Raw genomic sequence first — 21187 nt, forward strand, 5'->3', positions numbered from 1 at the left:
TAAACAACCTGATCCCTTTTCCCCCTTCCAGCATTATAGAAAGGCTGACTCATCCCCTGCTTCTGTGGATCACATTTACTGATCAGCATCAAGCTGCACACCACCCTGCATTATAGATCTAGAATCACAGAACTGTTTGAGTTGGAAGGGACCCCCAAAGGCCGCTGTTCCCACTGGCTGCAGCGCACAGGGACACCCACAGCTCCATCAGTGCTCACAGCCCAACCTGACCGTGGTTGCATGGAAATGGGGCACCACCACCTCTCAGTGCACCCTGTGCAGTGCCTCACTGCCTTTATTGCGCTGATCCTGACTTGTTCTGCCAGACTCAGCAACAGCAGTGCACAACCATCCCTCTGGATCAACCCCCACCACACACAGCAGCCAAACAATGCTCACAGTTATCAATTCTTATTATTTTGAACCATTTACACCACAATCGTCAGCACAGTCCAACATGCATAAGGCAGCTCTGACCCCTGTATTACCATCCGGTTCCTCCAGGGCAGACGGTAACATGAACTGCTACGACAAAACCAGGGGAACAATTTGTTGTTATTAATGGAAAGCATACCCCAGACAGACAGACAGACAGACAGAAGCTGCGTGGCTCTGACCTGGAGCAGGCCAGCTCAGGGTGTGGTGCTGAGACAGCAGTGGTGTTGGAGGGGGTGAAACACTTACTGTTGGCTATGTTGGAAGCAGTGTAACTGTCTGCCATTCCTGAGACCTGGCTGGCAATGCTGATCTCACTGGCTCTCCGGAAGCCCCTGAACTGAGGGGCTGAAATGGGGGTGGACAGGGACGCGCTTTCCATGAAGACGGCACCATGAGACTGAACAACATCTGCTACAAAGTTGAAACAGGGAAATCAAAATATTAGACCAACAGACAGAGACGGGGCAAGATGAACTCGAGAGGAGGAAGAGGAGGAAAACAAGGCCCGTAGATGCAAAAACCTTTCAAAGCTGATCTGAATGGAAAACATTTCATCGGAGCTCTAGTTGGGAAAGAAAGCAAACACCGCAGCAAGCAGAGAGGCATGCGGCTGGAGAGTGGCCTTTGATTGAGGAAAGCAAAATAATTAGCTCAAAAAACCCAACCAAATCCAAAGTGCCAAACAAAATAATCCAGGCAGACTTACTTAAGCAGCTATAGCAGAAGCATGTGTCATACATACAGATGTGAATATATACAGCTTTGTATATACCCACAGAGACAAAATAATCAGGGGAGGGAGAACAATTAAAAACAGTGTTTAAAAAGGGATATTTGTTTTCTTGCAACATTTAGACTTAAATAAACATCTCCAAGACAGAAGTGTTAATACAGAAAGTACCAAGAAAACATTTCATGCCTGGCAGGGATTAAATTTGAACTTGTGTTTTATTGCTGATTGATACAGCCAACTCATTAAATTGAAGCAAGGGCTATTGAGAGAAAGGAGTGCTGAGCTCTTACATCTTCAGGCGGTGTTGGTGAATCAGGGAATGCTCAGACTGTGAAAACAGAGCTTCTTCTGTACAGCTGCAAGCCTGGGTTTTAGATCCCAACCTGAGGTCTACCAAGTGTGCCTTAACCCTCCAGTACATCGATACAGAGCAGGAGGATTTCAAGTCACGCTGATGTGGAATCTATATATACATGTATCAGAGGGAAACAGACCTCAAATGGCAAAACCAAGAGATGCTGGAAGTCAAAATAAAATCTCTGCATTTCAGTTTTCCCCCTCTACCAGTGGTACCAGCACCCACCCCTCTGCAGATGCGATGAGGCCAAATTCAATGCCTCTGGGATATGCCTTGATTCTGCAGGGCAGAGGATTTATGGTGCCAAGTGCACTCCACAGCAGGTAGCACAGGTGTGACAGTAACATGCATAAGCAAAGCTACTCACTCCTGTTTTAACGTTGCCCATCTCTGCTGTACCTGAGCAGCAGCATCTGAACTTTTTTCAAGACAGGGCAAAGATTGGTGTCCTCAGGGGCAGCAATGCCACAGGGAAGTAAGCACATTTCTCCCCCACACCAACATCCTCCACCTATTTCAGCCACTTTAGATATCCCTGGGTTTGATCCTAGCACATGGTTGGCTCAGGGCGTTTTTGGTTTACTTTAACACAGATCTTTTTGCTTGGGGCTACTGATCTGCTTCCTCCAATGTCTCAGTTCCCAGCAGCAGTGTCTGTGCCCACACAAATCCTGCTGCAGCAGAGGGAAAGAGAGCGTTCGAAGCAGAAACCTGTACCCACGTGTTGGTGTGAGAGTTCTGTTCTCTGCAGGGAAAATCAGACCACAAGCTGCTCTGTGTAAAAGCTTTGTGGACTGGATGATCTGAGCCCCAGTGGGAGCCTGCCCTGATGATGAGCTTCGCACACTGCCCACGTTGTGCCTGAAAAGCCATTACCAGCATCACTTTCTCAGCACTTTCCTCCTCTTTTTACCTTGCCTTGAGCTGCTGGCTGCCATAACCAGCGCCTCTGAGCCCATGTGCCAGCGTGCCTTTCTTACTGTGGAAAGCATCAGCACGAGCAGACAGCTCAAGGACAGGCTGTACTTGGAGAACACAAGCCAAGCCAGGGGCTGGCTACATTCACCCACATGGGGTAAAAGGTCCAGGTCCCATTGCTGGTATCTACTGGCTGCGTGAGCTGGAACAACCTTCTCAGCTCTCCAGGTTACCCCTGGCCTGTACACACTGTGAGATTCTTCTGCAATTATTCTCTTCCATCACATCACATGGCTGCCCCAGCACAGCTGCAACACAGATGATGCCCATCAACTTCCTTGAACTCAGTCAGATGTAGTGAGAAGGGAGCTTGGCTTTGTCTGTACTAGGAAAAGCGCCAGGCTCTGGTTTTAGCCAGTACCGACCAGTGAAGCCTGAACTTCTTTCCTCTCCCTTAGAAATAAACATCTGTGGCCTGAATTAGGAAGCAGCTGGAAGACACACTAAAGAGCATTACAACAATGCTAGTCAGGAGGAAAGGCCGGGGCAAACATGGGGCTGCCTGGGCTGATCGTGGCTCTGGCTCTGTTAGAGTATCTTCACAAAAAAACAACCTTCCACAGCCCCTCCAAACCACCACAAAGTCATCACCGCAGTGATTCTCACTTGTACAGAAACCCAGTCTGTTTTAGTGTCACTGAACTGCTCAATTCAGCACTGCCTGCACTGGTGTCAGAAACCTGCTTGTCTCTAGGGGATGGTGTGCAGTTCAAACGCAGCACTCCCGTGCCCAACCCACCTGCGTTGCTTTCACATTTCTCCCCTTCCCCATGCTACGTTCCCTCTGTCTTTGAAAGATGTCAGTTTATAAAGAAAAGGAGGGCCAGGAAACAGCAGGGCAGGAAGCAGGGGCAGAGAGCTGCCCCTCCAGCCAGGCTCCCTCAGCCCAAAGCTGCAGCAACGGCGACTTCCAGATGAAATACTGGGACACAACTCACAGGAAAACAAACAAACAAACAACAGAAACCTAACAACTTATTTCCTAAACTCTGCCTATTCTTTGTAGCAGTAAACTCTGCCTATTTCTTTTGGGGCAGCACTGTTCTTGCCTTTCAGAAACCACAGGGGCTCTCTTTAAGAATGATGTGAGCAGGATGAATTGAGATTTTACTGCACTTCCAGAAGAGGTGCTATAAGAAACAAAACGACTTTTTTTTTTTCCCCAGCTATAGATCTTTTAACACTCATTTCTACGCTGTTTTTTTTTTTTTTATGGACTCATTTGTCAGTGTCCTCAGTGATTGTTTTGCACTCAGCGAACGGCACCAGGCCATCCTCCTAATGTACTGCTGGCACTGAGTTAAGTCCTGGGGGTACCAGAGTGGCAGATTTCAGTATGTGCTATTTGCTCTGCCACAGAAGCGGGAAATGCTGAAAGCACTGAAAATATGTAAGGTTCAATAAAACACAAAAGCCAGCCAGCTGCTCAGCAGAGCCAGGCCTTGCCTGCATCAATCACCGGCCAGCGCTGGGCGCTCTGCAATTGCTACCCTGAGATCAAGAGCCACGCAGAGTGCTGCTGTCCTTATGTTTTCATGGTTGTGGAGCTCCTGCAGACCAGAGGCTGTACTTGTTGCAGTCAAAGCAAGCACTGCTCGGCCACATCGTGCTCTTGAAACACAGGATAAAGAGCAGAGAATCTTCTGAAAGCACTGTCCTGACAACAGGATGTATCAGATGACAGCTAAATGGCACTTCATCAGTGACCTCCAAAGGGATTAACGAATAGAACCAGATCCCTTGCCTCTGCTTTGTTATGGAACATCATAGCCAACGCAGCAACTGCACACCTACTAATCACCTGCACCTTCAGAAGACACAGGCAGAGCCTATCTGGAAGAGTCTGCAATGTTGCCATCCTGTATGACCACATAACATACTGCACTACTCATGGACAGTGATGGTCAGCTTATTAAACAAATAAAATGACAGCAGAACTGGGTTCTCAATTGGGAATAGAAAAAAAAAAGTGAGAATGGGCACAGTGACACATGGGAAAGAGAAAACTAAAAGTCTCATTAAGATCGCAGTTGTAGCACCAGCCGCCACCAGAATAAATGAGGCCATGCAGCATTTACCATAGTAGAACAAAGCAAAACAAATGCATTGAACTTTGCTTTTAAGGCAGAAGACCAGAAATTAACTGTAAAAAGCCAACACACAGCCACCTTGGGGTCTGAAAGCCTCATTCAGTGTACTCAGCAGAGCCACAAGGACTGTCCAAACACGGAACACTCAAATGGACAAAATCTGGTCTGACACAGCATTAATTAGACTGCTGGCCACAGCACAGTGTGGCTGAGTGCTGGGGAGCTGCACACTGCAGTCCAGTCCTGTGGGATCTGCACATGAGCAAGGCACCCAGAGACTCTGTGCTGCTGTGCCAAAGCCTCTTCCAGCAGCACTGCCACTAGAAGAGGAAGAAATGAAGTATGTGGCAGCAGTCTCCCCTTCCAGACTCAGCACCGTGGTTCTGACTCATTCTTTTCCTGCTGGGTCTCCCAGACCCCAAGCAGTAATTTCACGTGGCACAGTCTGAGACACAGCATGAAGACTTCAGCTCCAGGAGGCAACAGAATGGTCTCCAAAAAGCACCCCGAGTACCCAACACCACAGACAATACAAACGTGTAGATTACACACACTCAGCAAAACCAGCACTTTTATTGGAAACATCTTGCCAATTCAGTACGGGAACGGGGATACTTGTTTCCATGAAGCTGTCCTGGTGCTGGGCAGCACCCAGAGGGCTACTTTCCATGAGGAGGATGGGATTGTTCTGGATTGTCTCAACTAGAAGCAGATGGGGAAAAAAAAAAATACAGAAGGACAAAGAACAACAGACATGTGGCCACGAAGTAATAACGTACAAACAATTACAACTGAACACTTCAACTATGAGGAAACGGTCTTCAATGAAAGGACAACCTTCAAAGAGAGTAAAAGAAACAAAACATGGGTGGGTTTCCAAACAGACCCACATTGGAGAGATTGGCTGGTAGCAGATGAGAACAGAACGATGGTATTTCAACGCCAAAAGAAAAGGGAGCCTCTTCAGCAGCTTCTCCAAATGAGCTAAATCTACAGATAGCCAGCAGACCCAGAGAAAAATGAGAAAAAATACATGCTCCATGGGAAGATTTACTTGAATCAGACTTACAGCCTACACAGTGAGCACAGGAGTAAGCAGAGCTGTGAATTTGATTCCACTCTGCGAGTTGGTTGCAATGAAATGGGGACCCAATATCTAGTACAGATGGCACAAGGAAAAAAATAATGGAAAAAAGTCTAAGAGTCCAGGATGGGGTGAAAAACAAAGCCAGCTACCTGCGCAAGGAAATGCACACAGTGACATTATGGAACATTTTGTGCATAACTAATTGTAGTAATTGAGTTTTTGAATTCCACATGATCATCAAATCATATACCTTAATTACAGCAACAATTTACTTTTCTGGAGCATCCTACAATGAGCACTTCTGTGTTATTAGTGGCTTTGCAAACCATGGTCAGAACAGCCCTTCTAGATAATGCCCGAATCACAGCCATTTTTGGCTCTAATGGAAAGGAAGAGCCTGTTACTTTACGATAAGCAAATGAAGAGGTGTTGTTTTATACAGTCAGAGAATTGAAAGTTGCTTTTTTTGGTCAGTTTCATTCATCATGTCAGAGCAGCATCTCTTACAATAACACAGCTCAAACTCAAAGAGGGTTTTGAAATCACCCTACCCTTCCTATAGCTGAGCTCATTGCCATTTCACTCTCTCCATTACATCACGTACAGGTTTATCCCTAAACTTACACACAGCCAACCTAACAGAGGTGTAGGGAGGCACAGTAAATTAGTGAGATCACTGCTGTAGCACGGGATGATAACCAGAATGCAGGTTTAAGATATATGTATATTTTTAAGGCTACTTGCAGCTGATACCAAGAATATACACCCCCAGAAATTTGCTTTCCAACTTGCCACAGATTCCCCAAGCTGCTGTAACTGGACTGAGTACAAATGCAGTTGTGGGTGGATCCATTTTTAAGAGGTGTTGCAGCAAGATCTTTGCTATATTTGACGAGTGGGGTCTGCAGAAAGTATTTATTCGCTTTGCTAATTACAGATTTTAGTTTATGCCTGTTTAAACAAATTAGACCTCCTGATTCAGCAATTAAAACCATCTTTAAAGATACAGATACAAAGCAGACCATGTACGTGGAAATTTACCAGAGTGTTAGAGGGGAATGAAAACAAACAAAAAACAAAACACACAATCCCAGTCTTCCTAGATGGTGGCTTTTGCATTTGACTCCAGTTTGCCAGCATGATTTCTTTTACAGTAGAAACTCCTAGCTAGTCTGTTGACTTTAAGGAGTCTTTGACTAAATGTTCTAACAAGGGGAAAAAAACAGTGAAGCCCCAAAGCCCTTACTCTGGAAGGAGCTAAAGCTTTAGGTGAAATGGAAAGGCCAAATTTAGTTCCATGCAGCAGTTAAATTCCCCGAGAACTCCTTGCAATGAGAGCTTGCATTAAAATGGCAACAGACCATGAGAGTCTAGGCACAGAAGTGAAGTGAAGATGGTAGGAAATAGAATTTATTTTATTAGATCAACTGCAGGAGCACTGATGTAATGGGAGCTGAGCCAGGGCATGGTCAGGACACAATTGTTTCAGATGAAACCTAGCCAGCCAAAAGAACATGCACACAGCCATTTTAGACATTGTTACTGTGCAATTGGGGTAGAGCAAGTGAAAAGGCCGCTGATGGCAGAGGAGTCCTAGTAGACTAAGTGTCTCATGGGCAAGGTGTAAAAGCAGCAGCCTGACCATTTGCAGGAGCCAGTCCTTTGGCTGGTTCCATGAAAAAACAAAGGGCACAAGCAAGTGAATCATCTCATTATCTTACTGCCGACTTTGCTCCTTCCTCTCTTCACTGGCACCCTAAACACCAAGGTCCTAAAACTCAGCCAAGTTAATCATGTTCCATTCAGTCCCAACAACAAGCACCAGCTTGGGTGTAAAACATGGACTTCAAAGGGAGCTCATTAGATTTTGACTCTCAGCAGCTGATGGCCTCTGTATGACAAATGACAGGCATTTGAGACACAGGGCACTGATTTTGTTGGAAAAAAATGCCTACTTTTCTGATAAACCAAGAATAAAGTTAATGTTACAGGGCCAATTCTCTTTCTTGTCATTCCCAATTGCTTCGATAACTTCATGTGAAGTTTAGACAGCTAAACAGGGATCCAAAGTGACTCACCCAGAACAGCAGAATTGCCATCACCCAGTGGGAACCTCTGGTAACGGGGAATATTAAAGGGGGGCAAAAGGTAGAACTTCCTCTCCAGAAGAGGCTCAAGGCGTGAAGCAGATGGGTCTGCAGGGTGGAACAGGTTATAGACCTGCTGACAAGCTGGTCTGAGCTGAAAGACTAAAGAGATGGAGAAAAAAGTGTTCAAGTATCACACAGTTATTTGTCTATAAAACAGATACCTGTTAAGGGTGGTTTTTTTTTTTTTTTTTTTAAGTACTGAAGATTTATTACCTCCTCTTATTCCATTTTAATCAACTGAAATATTTATCAGTACATTTACAGATTCAATAATTTTCCCAGTATTCTTAACACTTGGAAGTAAAGGACAAATGAATAAATTCTCAGTATTGTCCAGATCGTAGGGTGACCTGATCCTTTGTGGCAGAATAAACATTTTCTTTACAAATATTTGGGTTTTTTGACTCGATTACTCAGGGAACACAGCAGTTTACATCAGGACTTACTGTCAAGAGCTGGAATGACAGTTTTTCGCAGTGCAAGAACCAGACCCAGGGGAGAACCGAAGAGGAAGAAGTCAGTGATCTCAAATTCAAACTTCCCAATATTTCCTCCATCCAGCATAGTGGAGCTACTTGATCGCCTGGATCCCGGGTCATTTCTCAGAACACTAGAATGTAAACTAGAAGAAGACCAGAAAACAACGTCAAAATTTCATCCATGCTATTTTGTCATAATTGAAGGCCAGATAAGTGATTGACAGCGAGTGTAATTTCTGTCTCTCCTGTGAAGGAACTGTGCCAATCAACCCAATGTGCCTCTGTACTGTAGATTTCCTATCCAGTAAGATGTGCCCCCCAAACAATGACCTCATTTCATTGGTATACTTCAGATTGTACAAATCCAAGCCTTGAGTGGGTTCATTAACACTTTCCAATCACCTCAAAATGTTGGTTTTTTGAGGAGTCAAAATCTGGGCTGCTGCTTGTAGAACAGCCATTTCCAAGCTAAAATAACCAGCAAACCAAAGTTACTAGAGTAACAAACAGGGGGGGAAAAAAGCAGATTTACAATGATTCACTCCATTACACACATCACTGCTGTGCTTTCTGGCTGTCAACATTTGAGTTCCTTCCATCACCTAACTCTCAAATGTTACAGAAAACTGTGCTTACCCATTTCTTCCTCATAGAAATATTTGGACAAATGTTACAGTATTAAAAAGAGAAGAGGAAAAAAAATGGGAGGGGAAAGAGAAAAGGAAAGATCAAAATCTGCATGAGGGCTTCTAACATACTCATGCACCAGATTCACATTACAGCTTCCAAACATGTGCACAGCACACACTGGACATGGTAATCCGAGGTAATTAACTCAGTAGCCATGATGTAAATTGCGTTTATCATGCAACCAGGACTCTCTCACCTGTTTTTCCCTTGAGGTAGCATATGCCAAATTATTACCATTCAAATTATCCCTCAGCCTTATCCCAACAACCCCAAGTAATTGTACTTAAATAAAAAAGATACAAATGTGTCCAGCCTTCTCCTTTTATCTGTCAGATCTCCTTGAAAAATTAAACTTGTGTACAGTGCAGGCTGGCCAATACATAAGTTTACAACAAAGGCTTGATGTCACATATCCGTTGGACACTAAGGAAAGGGAAACAGGAATTCTTAGACAACAAGCCCAGGAATCCACCCCCATGCTAGGAAGAGGTCATGGTCTGGGATAAAACAGTGAAAGAACAGATGTGTAGCACTAATAACCTGGTTCAGAAAAGGTTTTCTGACATTCTTCTCTCACCAGCCTAAAGCAATACAGCTGAATTTCTCTTCCTCTCCAGATTCTACAGATTCAGACTGCAGCCTTGCTGGGCTGTCACCAGTTGCAACTGGAGAGCTGAGGACAGACTCCCAGCAGTGACTTTGCAGGGTGTTTTCAAACACTTTAAAAAGCATTTGAACGGGGCCTATAAAATATGTAGGATAAATGAATACCAAAACAGCCAGGCTGGATAATAGCCTTACAGGCCTGGAGTCAGGGATGATGTAAATGTAAGTCTCTACCCAGCCCCAACACAGAGTCCCAGGTGGCCACCAGCGCATGCCACAGCAATGGCTCCTCAGGCCATGTCTGAAGGCAGCATGTGGCTGCCCGAGTGGGCAGTGATGTCCCACAGCGTGGGGCTCATGGAAATAGGGCTGTTCATCTGTAGCTTTAGAACTTTGGCAAGCAGCACGTTACTCCAGGGACAGCATCCTGCTGGCTGTCGCCCCCTAAGGGTGCTAATAGCTTCTCCTTGTGCCCCACTGCCATGTATTCTCTGAAGGTGCACACGTGCACAATCACAGTGCTGTTCTCCTGGTTACCATCCACAGGGAAATAACCAGCTTACTTATGGCAGGCATAGAGATCACAAAGTCAAAACAGCGATGTCAAAAGCAAGAGGAACAGGAGGTTACAGCAGTGACAGCTAAAATGAGTATGTTCCCATTCCTGTGATGTGAACAAACCTCCCTGAGATCACACTGCTGGGATGTGAGATGCTCAAACAGATTTAAAAACAAGCCACCTTTGGTGAAGCTACAATTATTTTAGCTGTCAGGACTGCAACACATTAAGTTTGCCGCATGTAAGGAATACAAAGTTATTCAGAATAGGTTCAGCATTGCTGAAGACAGGGCAACAACAGTGTGATCCAAAAAAACATGCAACAGAAAGGATCCTGATGGCAGATGTGTTGCAGCAGGGTAAGTACAAGGCTTTTTGCATATTCACTCATCTTCCCACAGCATCTTTTTGTGGGGAATGGAAGAGAATGAGAACAGTCATACTGCTAAGCAATTTGGACGGCTCCTCTCATTTTATTGGAATCTTGATAGTCTTTTCTGCAATCAAAAGAAATGAGAGCCAAGGGGAACTCTGAATCCATCATGCTCCAAGCAATGTACAGTGCCCTGTTCTCCCTTTAAAAAGCAGCAGATGTACTGTGTGCATTAATTAAACAAGAGCTTATGAATTTCAGAAGCAAATCAACTCATTTACAATAATACAAGTACAGCACAGCCAGAAATAATGTAGTTGTGCAGAAGGACTGAATTTAAAAATAAATGTGTGATTGTAATCTCCAGATGCTGCTCTGGCTTGCTGGGCATTATCCCAAAGAAGAGAGTTGATCTGATACATGAATAAAAAATTAGTGTCTTTGGCACAGGTTGAAATCTGCAATAGGCACAGAGAGAAAGGCCCCGATATGCCAGGCTGCCAGAATGCTGGGCCCATTAGGAAAACTTGGCTCAGTCCTGCCAGTCTCCTGCACAAAGCTGAGTAGCATCAGAGCTTGGTTTTCATATGGGAAAATCATTATTTAATGACAGAGAGACTGAAGGGGCATTCAGCCAATGACTGGGCTGGATGATCCCTGCCAAGAGGAAGGGCTGAGCCCCTGCGCCCTGGACCAGAGAGGGAGAGATGCAAACGGAGCTCATGCATTTTTCCAGGATAAATCTTGTTACTGAGCTTTGGGAAAGGCTCATTTTTGACTCAGGTTTTAAAGGTTGATTTTGAAAGATGCAAAGCCCCAAAGAAGTAAAAGTGCCCTAATCCATCAGTACACTGAACACTGACAGCCCTTTCCAGGCTCCCCTCAAATGCATTCCAAAGGGAGCTGGCACGCTCCTTAAGAGATGGAGCATGAAAGACTGGGACAAAGCTGTTTGAAAAGACAGATGGCACTGCACAATCCCTTCGCCATTCCAGGCTCACTGCCTCTGCTAAACTAGATGCAAAATGCATCAAGATGCCAGCCCACTTTCCTGTGCTCAGCCTGTGCTCCTGAGGTCAAGAACAAGGAAGAGAAAGTACATTTCTGCATGACTCCTGTACTACAGGAGGCTGTTTCAATAATGTACAAACAAGAGACTGACAAGGCAGGACAACGTGAGCCCCTGTGTTTTTGGGAAACAACTGCAAGTAACTGAGGAGAAGCAGAAGAGTGGGATGAGATTTCAGCTCAGCATGGGGCAAAAGGAACAGAACTGAACATAGTCACAATGCAGATAATGGTGTTTGACTGGGGAGACATTGCTCCCAATGCTGGGGATGTGGAGGGAAGAGGGATTAGGAGAATGATGCAGTTCCTCTGGTCCTATAGGAGACAGAGGTATGGGCTGTCCAGTTACACAGGCTGAGTGAAATGACTCAGCCAGAAAAAGCCTCTGAGCTTGCAGAAGTAATCCCCAAATGATCAGCAGCAATGGAAAGATCACTATGAAAATTTTATCAGTTATGTTAACAGATACAGTTGTGAAAGCCCATCTGAGGAAGCTTTGCAATGTGATACTGAGAGCTTTGATAGCGAGTAACAAATTTGAAATACAAGCTAGGTACAATGGAGCAGCTCTGGCAGAGGACAAAACCCAATCCCTTGCTCCTGCTTCATGTAATGGCATGGATGATTCTGCCAAACAGTCATGCAGGACAGTAGAGATGAACCAACTAACCAGTGAGGGGCTCACGATGACTTATTCAGAGCATGCGACTGACCTACCAGAAACCTATTACTGTGACAGGAAAGGACAATGCAGTTCAATCTCACACTTGAACTAAGCTAAAATTAAAGAGCACTCTACTCGTCACAACAGGTCAGCTTTTGGAGATCCTTTGAAATTAAAACAATATCAGAGTCACAATTCTGCTTCACTCTCTTCACTCACGCTGTTAACATATTTGCCATATGACCTCCACGCTGCAATTGCAGCACAGAAAAAAGCAGTTACCTGACTGGGCAGTCAGAAACAGAATAAAGAGCTGTTCCATTGTCATACTGATGCAGTAGAGCAGCTGGATTCTCTCACTGCTGCTGAGTAAGGGTGCTGATAGTTTTTTTTTGTATATGCAACATACTCAATGAAATCTATATTCCTCTAATCTAAAATAACATTTTCCTCCACCTTCCTTGACACAGGATAACAAAGCAACATTCGAGTTTCACAGGTGCACCATCTCAGCTCCGGAGCACTGCTGGCTCTGTTCCTTAGAAATCTTACCTTGAAAGGAAGGCCTGATGCTGCTTTATCGTGTCCAGTTCGTAGGTTGACGAATCGCTCCTTTTCCGTGGCAGCTGCTTCTTTGGATCCTCTCCGTTGCTACGGGGAATATCAATGTTGCTCCTGCTGAGGTGTCTGCTGGCTTCCAGATTAGAGCCGCTGGAGCAATAGCTGTTGTTCACTGTTATTCCAGGAGATAGCAGGTCGGTATCCTGGGATTTGAAATACATGGACTTATCACTCTGACAACTGAATCATCCACATTATATCCTCCTTCCATCCTTCTCAACACATCTACATCAAAATCTCATTCACAGCAAAGCCCACCAAGTCCTGGGATTCACGCACACTACGACACACCTGCTGGCCATCAATTACAAAGACAGACTTTGCTGTTTTGTGCAAAGATGCTCACTAAAACCAGGGGCTGTGGCCAGCATACCTATTCCCAGCAGACACAGCATTACCTGGACACTCACAACACTCCCTCTTCGACTGCTGTTTTGGCTCTCAGACACAGTTTGATTGCTGTAGCATAAGGCATCAAATCCCAGAATTCCTCCAACACAGTCCCCAACCAAGCAGACCTGAAAAAGGCAACAGAGACGGGGCGGGGAAGAGCCCTTGGACTTCAGTTCAGAGATGACAGTTAAAAGGAGTGCTGGATTATACTTGGAAAAGCTGCTGTAACAGGATAACCAGTGTTTTTATCAGTAAGACTATTTTGTCAGAAAACATCCGCTCATACCCTGCAGACTCTTGCTAGCCAGCACAGCTATCACGTTCTGCCTTTTCCCATCTGCCAACCAGAGCAAGGTGAAAGCAACAGAGACTGTCTATGGCCCTAAGTCTAGGGTCAAAAAAGCAAGCCTGAATCCCTCCTCACCAGCTGCCCACACCACCTCAGGCAAGCTTTGCTGTGCTTCTATTCCTTGTTTGTGCTGTCAGGAGATAATGCTGTCCTGCCTCCAAGAGCATTCAGTAGATAGGCACAACACAGCACTGAGAGCCCTGAGCAGAAGGTGGCTTTCTGCAGCCCTGGGGCTGGGAAGAAGCTCAGGGTGGATAATATGCACAACATGCACAGCCTGTTCAATAGCTCAAATTCCACTTGGGCTACAGGGTCACTCTGCTCACAGGAGTGTGATGCTCAGTGATGGTATTTTACAGGACAGAGGACTTGTGCCACCTCGAAAAAGAAACCTGTATTTGTGACAGACGACTCTAGTGAGAGCTGCTGAAGGTCCTTTAAAAAGGGGAACACTGAAACATCCTTGGTTTGCAAGGGGAGTAGCAAAAGTAGCTTTCCTGATTTGGAAAAGTGTGTCATGCTGAAAACTGATTAACTTCACAGCCTTGTAGCTTCATTTCTCAACACAAGCTCTGACTTTACTTTGAATCCCAAAGGTTCAAGACAGAGCGTAAGCAATAATCTCTCTTTCAGAAAGCAATGGAAGCACATTTATTGCAGCTCAACACTTCTGCGCTTCCATCCATCCCGAGAAATGAATGGAAAGAGCTTCAGAAGGAAATTGCTTCACTTGCTCTTCCTTTCATTGTGGCTCACCTGGCCATTGAATGACATGCCCTCCTGGGATCTGATGAACTCGCTGTAGGCCTGGTTGGCTCTGATGATCACTGTGGCTACTGCTTCTTGGTACTGAGGTGATGATGTTGCTAGCAGAGGGAGGGCAGCAAGGGGAATATGATCCTGGCTGTTGGATAGGCAGCCTTCATCATAACTATATGGGCTGAGGCTGGATAGAGCAAGAGAGATTGGAAATACTAAGATGCAGAGTGGGGAAAAGCATTTACAAGCAGTACAGTCAGTTGTGAGGACTGTTAAAAAAAAAAAAAAGCCACAAGACAGAATGGCCATTTACTCCAAAGTGAACACATAAGAAATTTAATAAGTCTTTCCCTCCCATCAAACGTAAATCTTGAAGGACAGCACCTTACATGGATAGAACAACCTTCAGACAAGGAACTAGAGCCTCAGTATTTATTGGATTAATTAGAGTAAATCAATGACAAAAGTCTTGCTGCATGATTACTGTATTCACTGCAGCTAAGTATGAAATTGAGATGGAATGCTTCTCTAGTATATTAATAAGTGCACTCTTGTAGCGTGGTCAGAACTTTCAATGTGCAGAGTATTTAATGAATGCCAGATCAAAAAAGAAAATAAAAAAACAAGCATGAAATTTTACACGTCTGAAAAAAAGTAGCATCAACTTACCTGGACACCAGTGAAAAAGCTTCGGAGCAGATGGCTGGGCAAGGGACTAGCCTGATGGCAATGTGTCCAAGAGCAGCTGGGTAGTGTACCCTCATCACCGTGTCAAAGACAGTCGTGATGGTGTTGACATCCCCTTGCTTAGAGCTCTGATCACCACTTCCCGAGTCTAGGATGTTCCCTCCATGGAGTACTAAGAGGAGGACATGGATTTTACTTGGCTGCATTAATGGCTGCACTGATTCATCCTAGGTGGGAATGAACAGAGCAAAGTAGAAAGGTTGGTTTTGCAAAGAAATTATATTTGTCCCACATGGATTTTAAGGAAATTTTATCACCTTTTTTCCCCCAAACTCATACATGGTACTTACAACACATGCACTAGTTAAATAGGTTTAAGACTTCAGATTTGCTTATAATGTTGGCAAAAAGGAACTGAAGAGAAAAAAACCTCCCTATAAAAAAAGTTCTCCATAACCAAAGGGCTGGCCAACAACTGGCTCGGTGGCTGCTATACAGACACACCACAGGTTTGTATAGTGGCTGCCCACGTCGTTCACTTACGATGTTGAATAAACTCCTTGCCTTAAAAGACAGGTTGCAGTTTGCATTTGAACTCCAGGGAGGGTTATTGTTAAGTTTCCCAGAAGAACAGCTCTCAATCTGATCCTGATGCCCTAAGATCAGGTCCAGAACATCCATTTGTGTCGGTCACGTGTTATAACGCAATGGAACATAACCTATTTTTGGTATCTCTCCACTATCAGGGCTTTCAGTGTTAACAGCTCCTTTGCAGACTCTAATCCCCCCACCCCAAAACCTGTGACATGCAGAAGCAGGTACTAATCCTTTCTCCTGTGTCTCACCCCACATGGTAGCAGAGACAACCTCTGAGGACATCCTGGCTGCTTCCCCAGGGGAAGGCAACTCCCTGCTGAGGCACTGCAGAAGACACTAGGAGTGGGTGGGAAAGGGGGGGAGGGAGGGGCAAGCAGGATTTTCCATTGGGCAATTTTTTCTTATTTTAACATCTTTAGTCACCTGCTGTCTTTTGAGCAGTGATTGAACCCCTGACAAACACAATGGTGGGAGGGAAGCATGCCCAGGCACACATTAGCAACCTAACAGCTAGCTTGCATTTTTACCAGATAAATGCTAAAGCATGTGTTAATACGCAGCCCACCAGAATCATTAAAATTCACATAAGATGTAATAAAGATTTTCCAGACCTCCTGCACAAGAACAGCCTTTAATTATTTAGCACCATTACATTATATTAATGTCTGCTCTTTAAACTTTCTCCGATTCCAGTTTACAGTGCTTGCAAGGTGAACTTTTCCCTGGCTGGAGGCATCAGAGGACTTCTCTGCATCTAAGCACTGCTTTCAGACAAATGTTTTAAGTGCTCATTCGGAGAACAACATGAGTCACCAAGCTCAGGTCATCCGGAGGTTTATCAGTCATTTGGAGGCGCCGTTCCCTTCCAGTTCATTAACCTCTGCTCTTAAAGGAAGTGGGGAACATGCAAGCAACTGCTGATTACTTTAGGGGTGGTGGTGGCTACTTAGAACTTTCCTGTAAGATCTGGATTCGTGTAAGACAACTGAATCTTGGGCTACCTTTTGGTGAGGGAGTTTCCAAACAGGAAATCCCTGCTGTGGTGGCTAGAAATTTCAAACTGTTTTAGTGGACTACTTGTGAACAACTACAAGGAAAAGGCTTTTTCAGCTCTCTTTCAAGTTTCTTTCCTAAAATTAACCCAGAAACGAGAATGACTTGAGGAGACTACCTGAAGAAGACAGCAACTCCTCTGCACCAATTCAGCTTCTGCATGAAATCTTAGGGCTGTGAGCTGCAGACAGCTCACCGTGAGATGGCTAGAACCACTCCATCTCCAGCAACCCACTTTCCCCATAGCCCTCAAGCTCTCAGTCTCTACAACAAAAGCCTAGCATGTAGAATAATATCAAATCCATGCTCACAGTCTTTAACTGACCATAACATAAGCTAAGCAGTTCACAATGGACTCTGTAAGCAGCCACATCAGCGGTGCAGCACAAACAGGCACTGCCTGGGGGGCAGGATGACTACCATGACTCTAAGGGACATCTCACTAGGACACTGGCTTGCAAAAACCTGCATACTCCAAGACTGGAAAGCCAGTGGGGTAATCATTTCTTATTTTATCCGGAGCTCTGATACAGACTGTGCTATAACTGGTTTCCAAACAAGGCCCTGAGCAGTTCAAATGAGTGGGCTGCAGCTCAGCTGTGTCAGTGGGACTATTGCAGCCTGCAGTTACACAGCACTCCTGTTTCCACTAGCTCACTTGGCATTATCAGGGCAGTTCTACCAGCAGTGCCTCAGGCAGCTGTTATCCCCACAGGATCAGTGTTTTTTCCAGCTGGATACCTAACACTGCCTGCAAACGATTGAAAATTTTCTATCTGATGCTCAAAAGGCAGGTGAAATAATCCCTTAAGCCTAGCCAGGGAGTACACAGCATACCAGTGTGGCTTCAAATGATACACAAAGACAAGACACCACTCGCAGCGAAGAGAGCAGTTCACCCCATTTACCCCACATGGAGACGCTCCAGCAACAAGGGATCTTGTTATAAGAAACCAAAGTGCTTACTTCAATGATGCTGAGCCTCTCCACACTGGAGCCAACGTGGTACTCTGCTGATGTCTCATGATACAAGTCACCTGCAAGCACAGAGGTTTAAGATGTCAGCAAAGCAAGACACTTTGGCAAAGACACTCTCCCTCAGAGGCAGACTGTGCCAATGCCTCTCAGCCTCTTTGCCTCAGATTGCCTTAATTATTTCATCAAATTGCCCTCTCCTTCCCTCCCCCATCCTTCTAGCTGAGAACCTGGGCAATGCCAGGCCACTTATTTTCCAGCAATTTCTCATAACCTTAATAAGCACTTCAGGACACTGGCAAGTTCTACTCTCCTTACAGCAACCCAAGCATCCTCATTTCATCAGGCACTGCATCAATGGGAAATCCCTGCACAATTCTCAGAAGTGATTCATATGTGGGAAAATAAAAGGAACCACTGCAACTGTACTGGGGGAGCAGAGATCTGAGGCACTCACACGTCTGCGTCTACAGCACTGTACTAGAAAGCCTAAGTGTCATCCTTCACTGTGTTGCTACATGAATCGAGCTAGTTGAGGAGTCCAATTCCTTCCAAAGTTTCGTAAGGATGAGCAGAAAAATTGAAAAAAAAATTGAGGTGGGTACAGATAAGAACAAAGGATGGAGCAAGAGAAAAGAAAAGTAAGGAGAAACTGAAGTAATTCAAGACAGAGGCAAAGTATTCATCATTATATGAATGAATCCTGCCTGTCACACAAAGGAACCTAACCAACATGGGAAACGAAGAGAACCAAGCGCTTCCTTCTCTCATCTCCCACCAGGCAGCACCGTTCCAGCAGTGCTAGGCAGTCATTTCTACGCTCTGCCTCAGCTTCTCTGATCATGAGATGAAGATAACAAGTTTTACATTGCTCAGAATGGGGCTGTAAAAGTGACCTGGAAAAACTGTGAAATATCACATGCGGTTTTGACTGAAGAAAAAAAAAATTACCCTGGACATCATCACATTCGGGGGTTTCAATTTTATCCATCAGATCATTGGAACTCCATTTGGTTATTTCTTTCGGGAACATTTCCTCATTGTCAGACAAGTCCTCTTTAAAAAACAGATTTTTTGAGTCACACACATACAGTTATGTATACAGACAAGAGCACAGAACAGAATTTTAATCAAAAGACCCCATAGCTATATGTAACCTTACAAACATCCTGATGGTTTAAGTCATCATAAAACACGATACTTTCTCAGCTTTCATTATGTAGGAAAAGAAGCCTATTTTGAAACAGTCAAGAACATGCAACGAAAAGGTTCTGTTTCCAAACAAAAGCCCTGAGGTGTGGAAAACATGACACAGGTTCTTAGAACAACCATTTGAAGTACAAAGTTAGACATTTTTCCGGCCGCACTTTCTGCACAGCATGACCCTGTATGGCTGCTTGGTGATGCTGAGCAGCCAGCAGGTTCCAGCAGGAGAGGACAAAGCAACATTTGCTGTTGGGATCCTCCCTGAGTTATGTGAAAACTGAGCGAGGTCTTTGGGGGAAGCAGTGATAAGAATCGCTGTTGTTAACAGGACCAAATACCTAAAAAGGCAGAAGTAACAAAGGAAACTGAACTCCGCGGGCTATCTTTAGCCTGATTTCCTCAGGAGACAGGCCACACTGCCTCCACGTCCTCCATTTCCCTCCTACCTCAAGAGCTTCTTCCCAGGCTAATTTCAGCTACAGCTGGTAAAGAACAAGGCTCCCCAGAACACTACCTTCAGAGAAATGTAACGAAAAGGAAGAGGCATAAAAGGGACAGAGCCTCTAAAACACTCCCTGGCAGCATCCAGGAAGGTGAACAGCGCTGAGCCCCTTGCAGAGCACTCCCACAACTCCCACACTCAGTGCTTCACCAGGACAAGTTCTGGGAAGAGGAGCAGAGCCCCGGGGCTGTACCTGAACCCACAGCCAACAGCAGCAGCTGAATGCTTACAGCGGTGCTTTTGCTATGAGTTGCTGGTTCCTTCTCTTTTTTTTTCTTTTTTTCTTTTTTTCCCTATGTTAGGGATGTGTCTTTAACTGTTACAGAGGTTAATTGGTTTCTAATTTGTTTATTGCACTGTGCTTATTATTCCTTTCCTGAAAATTTTGGGTTCATAAATTTAATAAAGAGATATAAACATAATAATAACAGCAGCAATTACAGATGTCTTGATCTAAAATCTTTAGAGCCCCAAACGAGGGTTCTCCCTTTCTTGGTGCTGTGCAGTCACTAAGAAAATAATCAGTTGGAAGAATCCCAGGATCAGGAAACAAAGAGATTATGAAATTTATTATTCTTTTCAGTGTATCTAGCTAGGTCTGAGTGCACGGCCGAGCAAAGACCAATTATTTTTAGGAGTTTCTATTTACACGTTGACCACAGAAAGACAGCAACCTGGAAACTTCGTACTGGCATGCCATTTCCTTTTTCAGCTATGGAAAAAGCTGAGTAAATCCTCTGTGCCCCACGCAAGGGAGTATGGAGTACCTGTTCCCAGCAAGGAAGCACATGCGTGCAGAACATGTGCTGGCGGAGAATTAAGAAGATTGCACTCAAAGCTCCTTCAGCAACTTAAGCTTAATATTGAACTTATTTCCTTGAGAGGTTTAATTGCAGCCCTTATTGCTACCTAAGTGATCACTGAAAGGGATATTACTCCCGTTATTAGCATTTATTAAGGGATAGGAATCAGATATTATTGTACTTGTCACCTCTTTAACCAGACTCAGTGAACGAGGATGAGTGGGAAGTCCAAGACAAGAAACCTCCCCGAGCTCAGAGTGCACCCACTGCACGCTGAGGGAACGTGTGTGTCCATGGGAATCACTGCTGAGGAGCTCTGCTGGCTGTTGACCCTGATCAGTTCCACTTCCCACAGCACTGACCCCGCATCTCCCAGCACGACGAGCCTCCTGGCTGCTGCTGGGGTTACTTCTCCCTCCTAGGGACCTTAGGAACACTCCTGGGATTCCCCATGGGCCTGAATCCCAAACATCTATCTCAATCTATCTCCTTTTTATTACTGAGTAATTAAAAAGAGAAGAAAAAAAAAAAGGGTGGATAGCAGTGATGCCATTTCAATGACTCATTCCTCTTTTCTTGTTATGTATATTGCTACAATAAATCCTCTACCGTTTCTGTAGGTGCTATGTAAGTCAATAAATTGACCTGAAGTTGGCCCTTCTCTTTCCAAACAAGATGAATTCATCACTTTGACTCACAGGCATCCTGGCCACTTTCTACCTCAGCATTTGGGATGCATGCCTAAATACTGGATGTGAGAACTCTAGAAGATACCATCAGTTTTGTGGATCTGAACTTCAGCTGAACATCACTGAAATTCTGCTTTACAAAATTGGGGTGTGATCTTCTCACAATTTCATTTCAGAGAAAGGTCACCAACTTCATCAGCACACGTTGCACATGTAACTTAGATTAGCATTACAAGCTGAGAGGAGTCCATCTGTTGTCGGCAGAGACAGAGCCTCCCAG

The 21187-nt window shown here is 44.8% G+C and overlaps 1 protein-coding gene across 16 annotated transcripts in view; it reads right to left on the reverse strand.

Annotated features, from left to right (window-relative positions):
• PITPNM2 (phosphatidylinositol transfer protein membrane associated 2) overlaps window positions 1–21187 on the reverse strand; it is a 115898-nt gene that overhangs the window by 14712 nt on the left and 79999 nt on the right. For 12 of the 16 annotated variants that reach the window (XM_042828586.1, XM_042828591.1, XM_042828600.1 and 9 more), the window contains 10 exons: window positions 18659–18763; window positions 17699–17769; window positions 15065–15309; window positions 14393–14582; window positions 13293–13412; window positions 12826–13037; window positions 8281–8456; window positions 7763–7933; window positions 5150–5299; window positions 685–849 (listed from right to left, as the gene is read on the reverse strand). In XM_042828586.1, coding sequence (XP_042684520.1) covers window positions 685–849; window positions 5150–5299; window positions 7763–7933; window positions 8281–8456; window positions 12826–13037; window positions 13293–13412; window positions 14393–14582; window positions 15065–15309; window positions 17699–17769; window positions 18659–18763 — 1605 coding nt within the window. The remainder of the gene's footprint in view (window positions 1–684; window positions 850–5149; window positions 5300–7762; window positions 7934–8280; window positions 8457–12825; window positions 13038–13292; window positions 13413–14392; window positions 14583–15064; window positions 15310–17698; window positions 17770–18658; window positions 18764–21187) is intronic. The other 4 variants (XM_042828601.1, XM_042828598.1, XM_042828595.1 and 1 more) reach the window with 3 other exon arrangements.

The sequence above is a fragment of the Centrocercus urophasianus genome, unplaced genomic scaffold (genome assembly GCF_019232065.1).
Source record: "Centrocercus urophasianus isolate 14NV4802_14NV808 unplaced genomic scaffold, USGS_Curo_1.0 seq_30, whole genome shotgun sequence".
Lineage (NCBI taxonomy): Eukaryota > Metazoa > Chordata > Aves > Galliformes > Phasianidae > Centrocercus > Centrocercus urophasianus.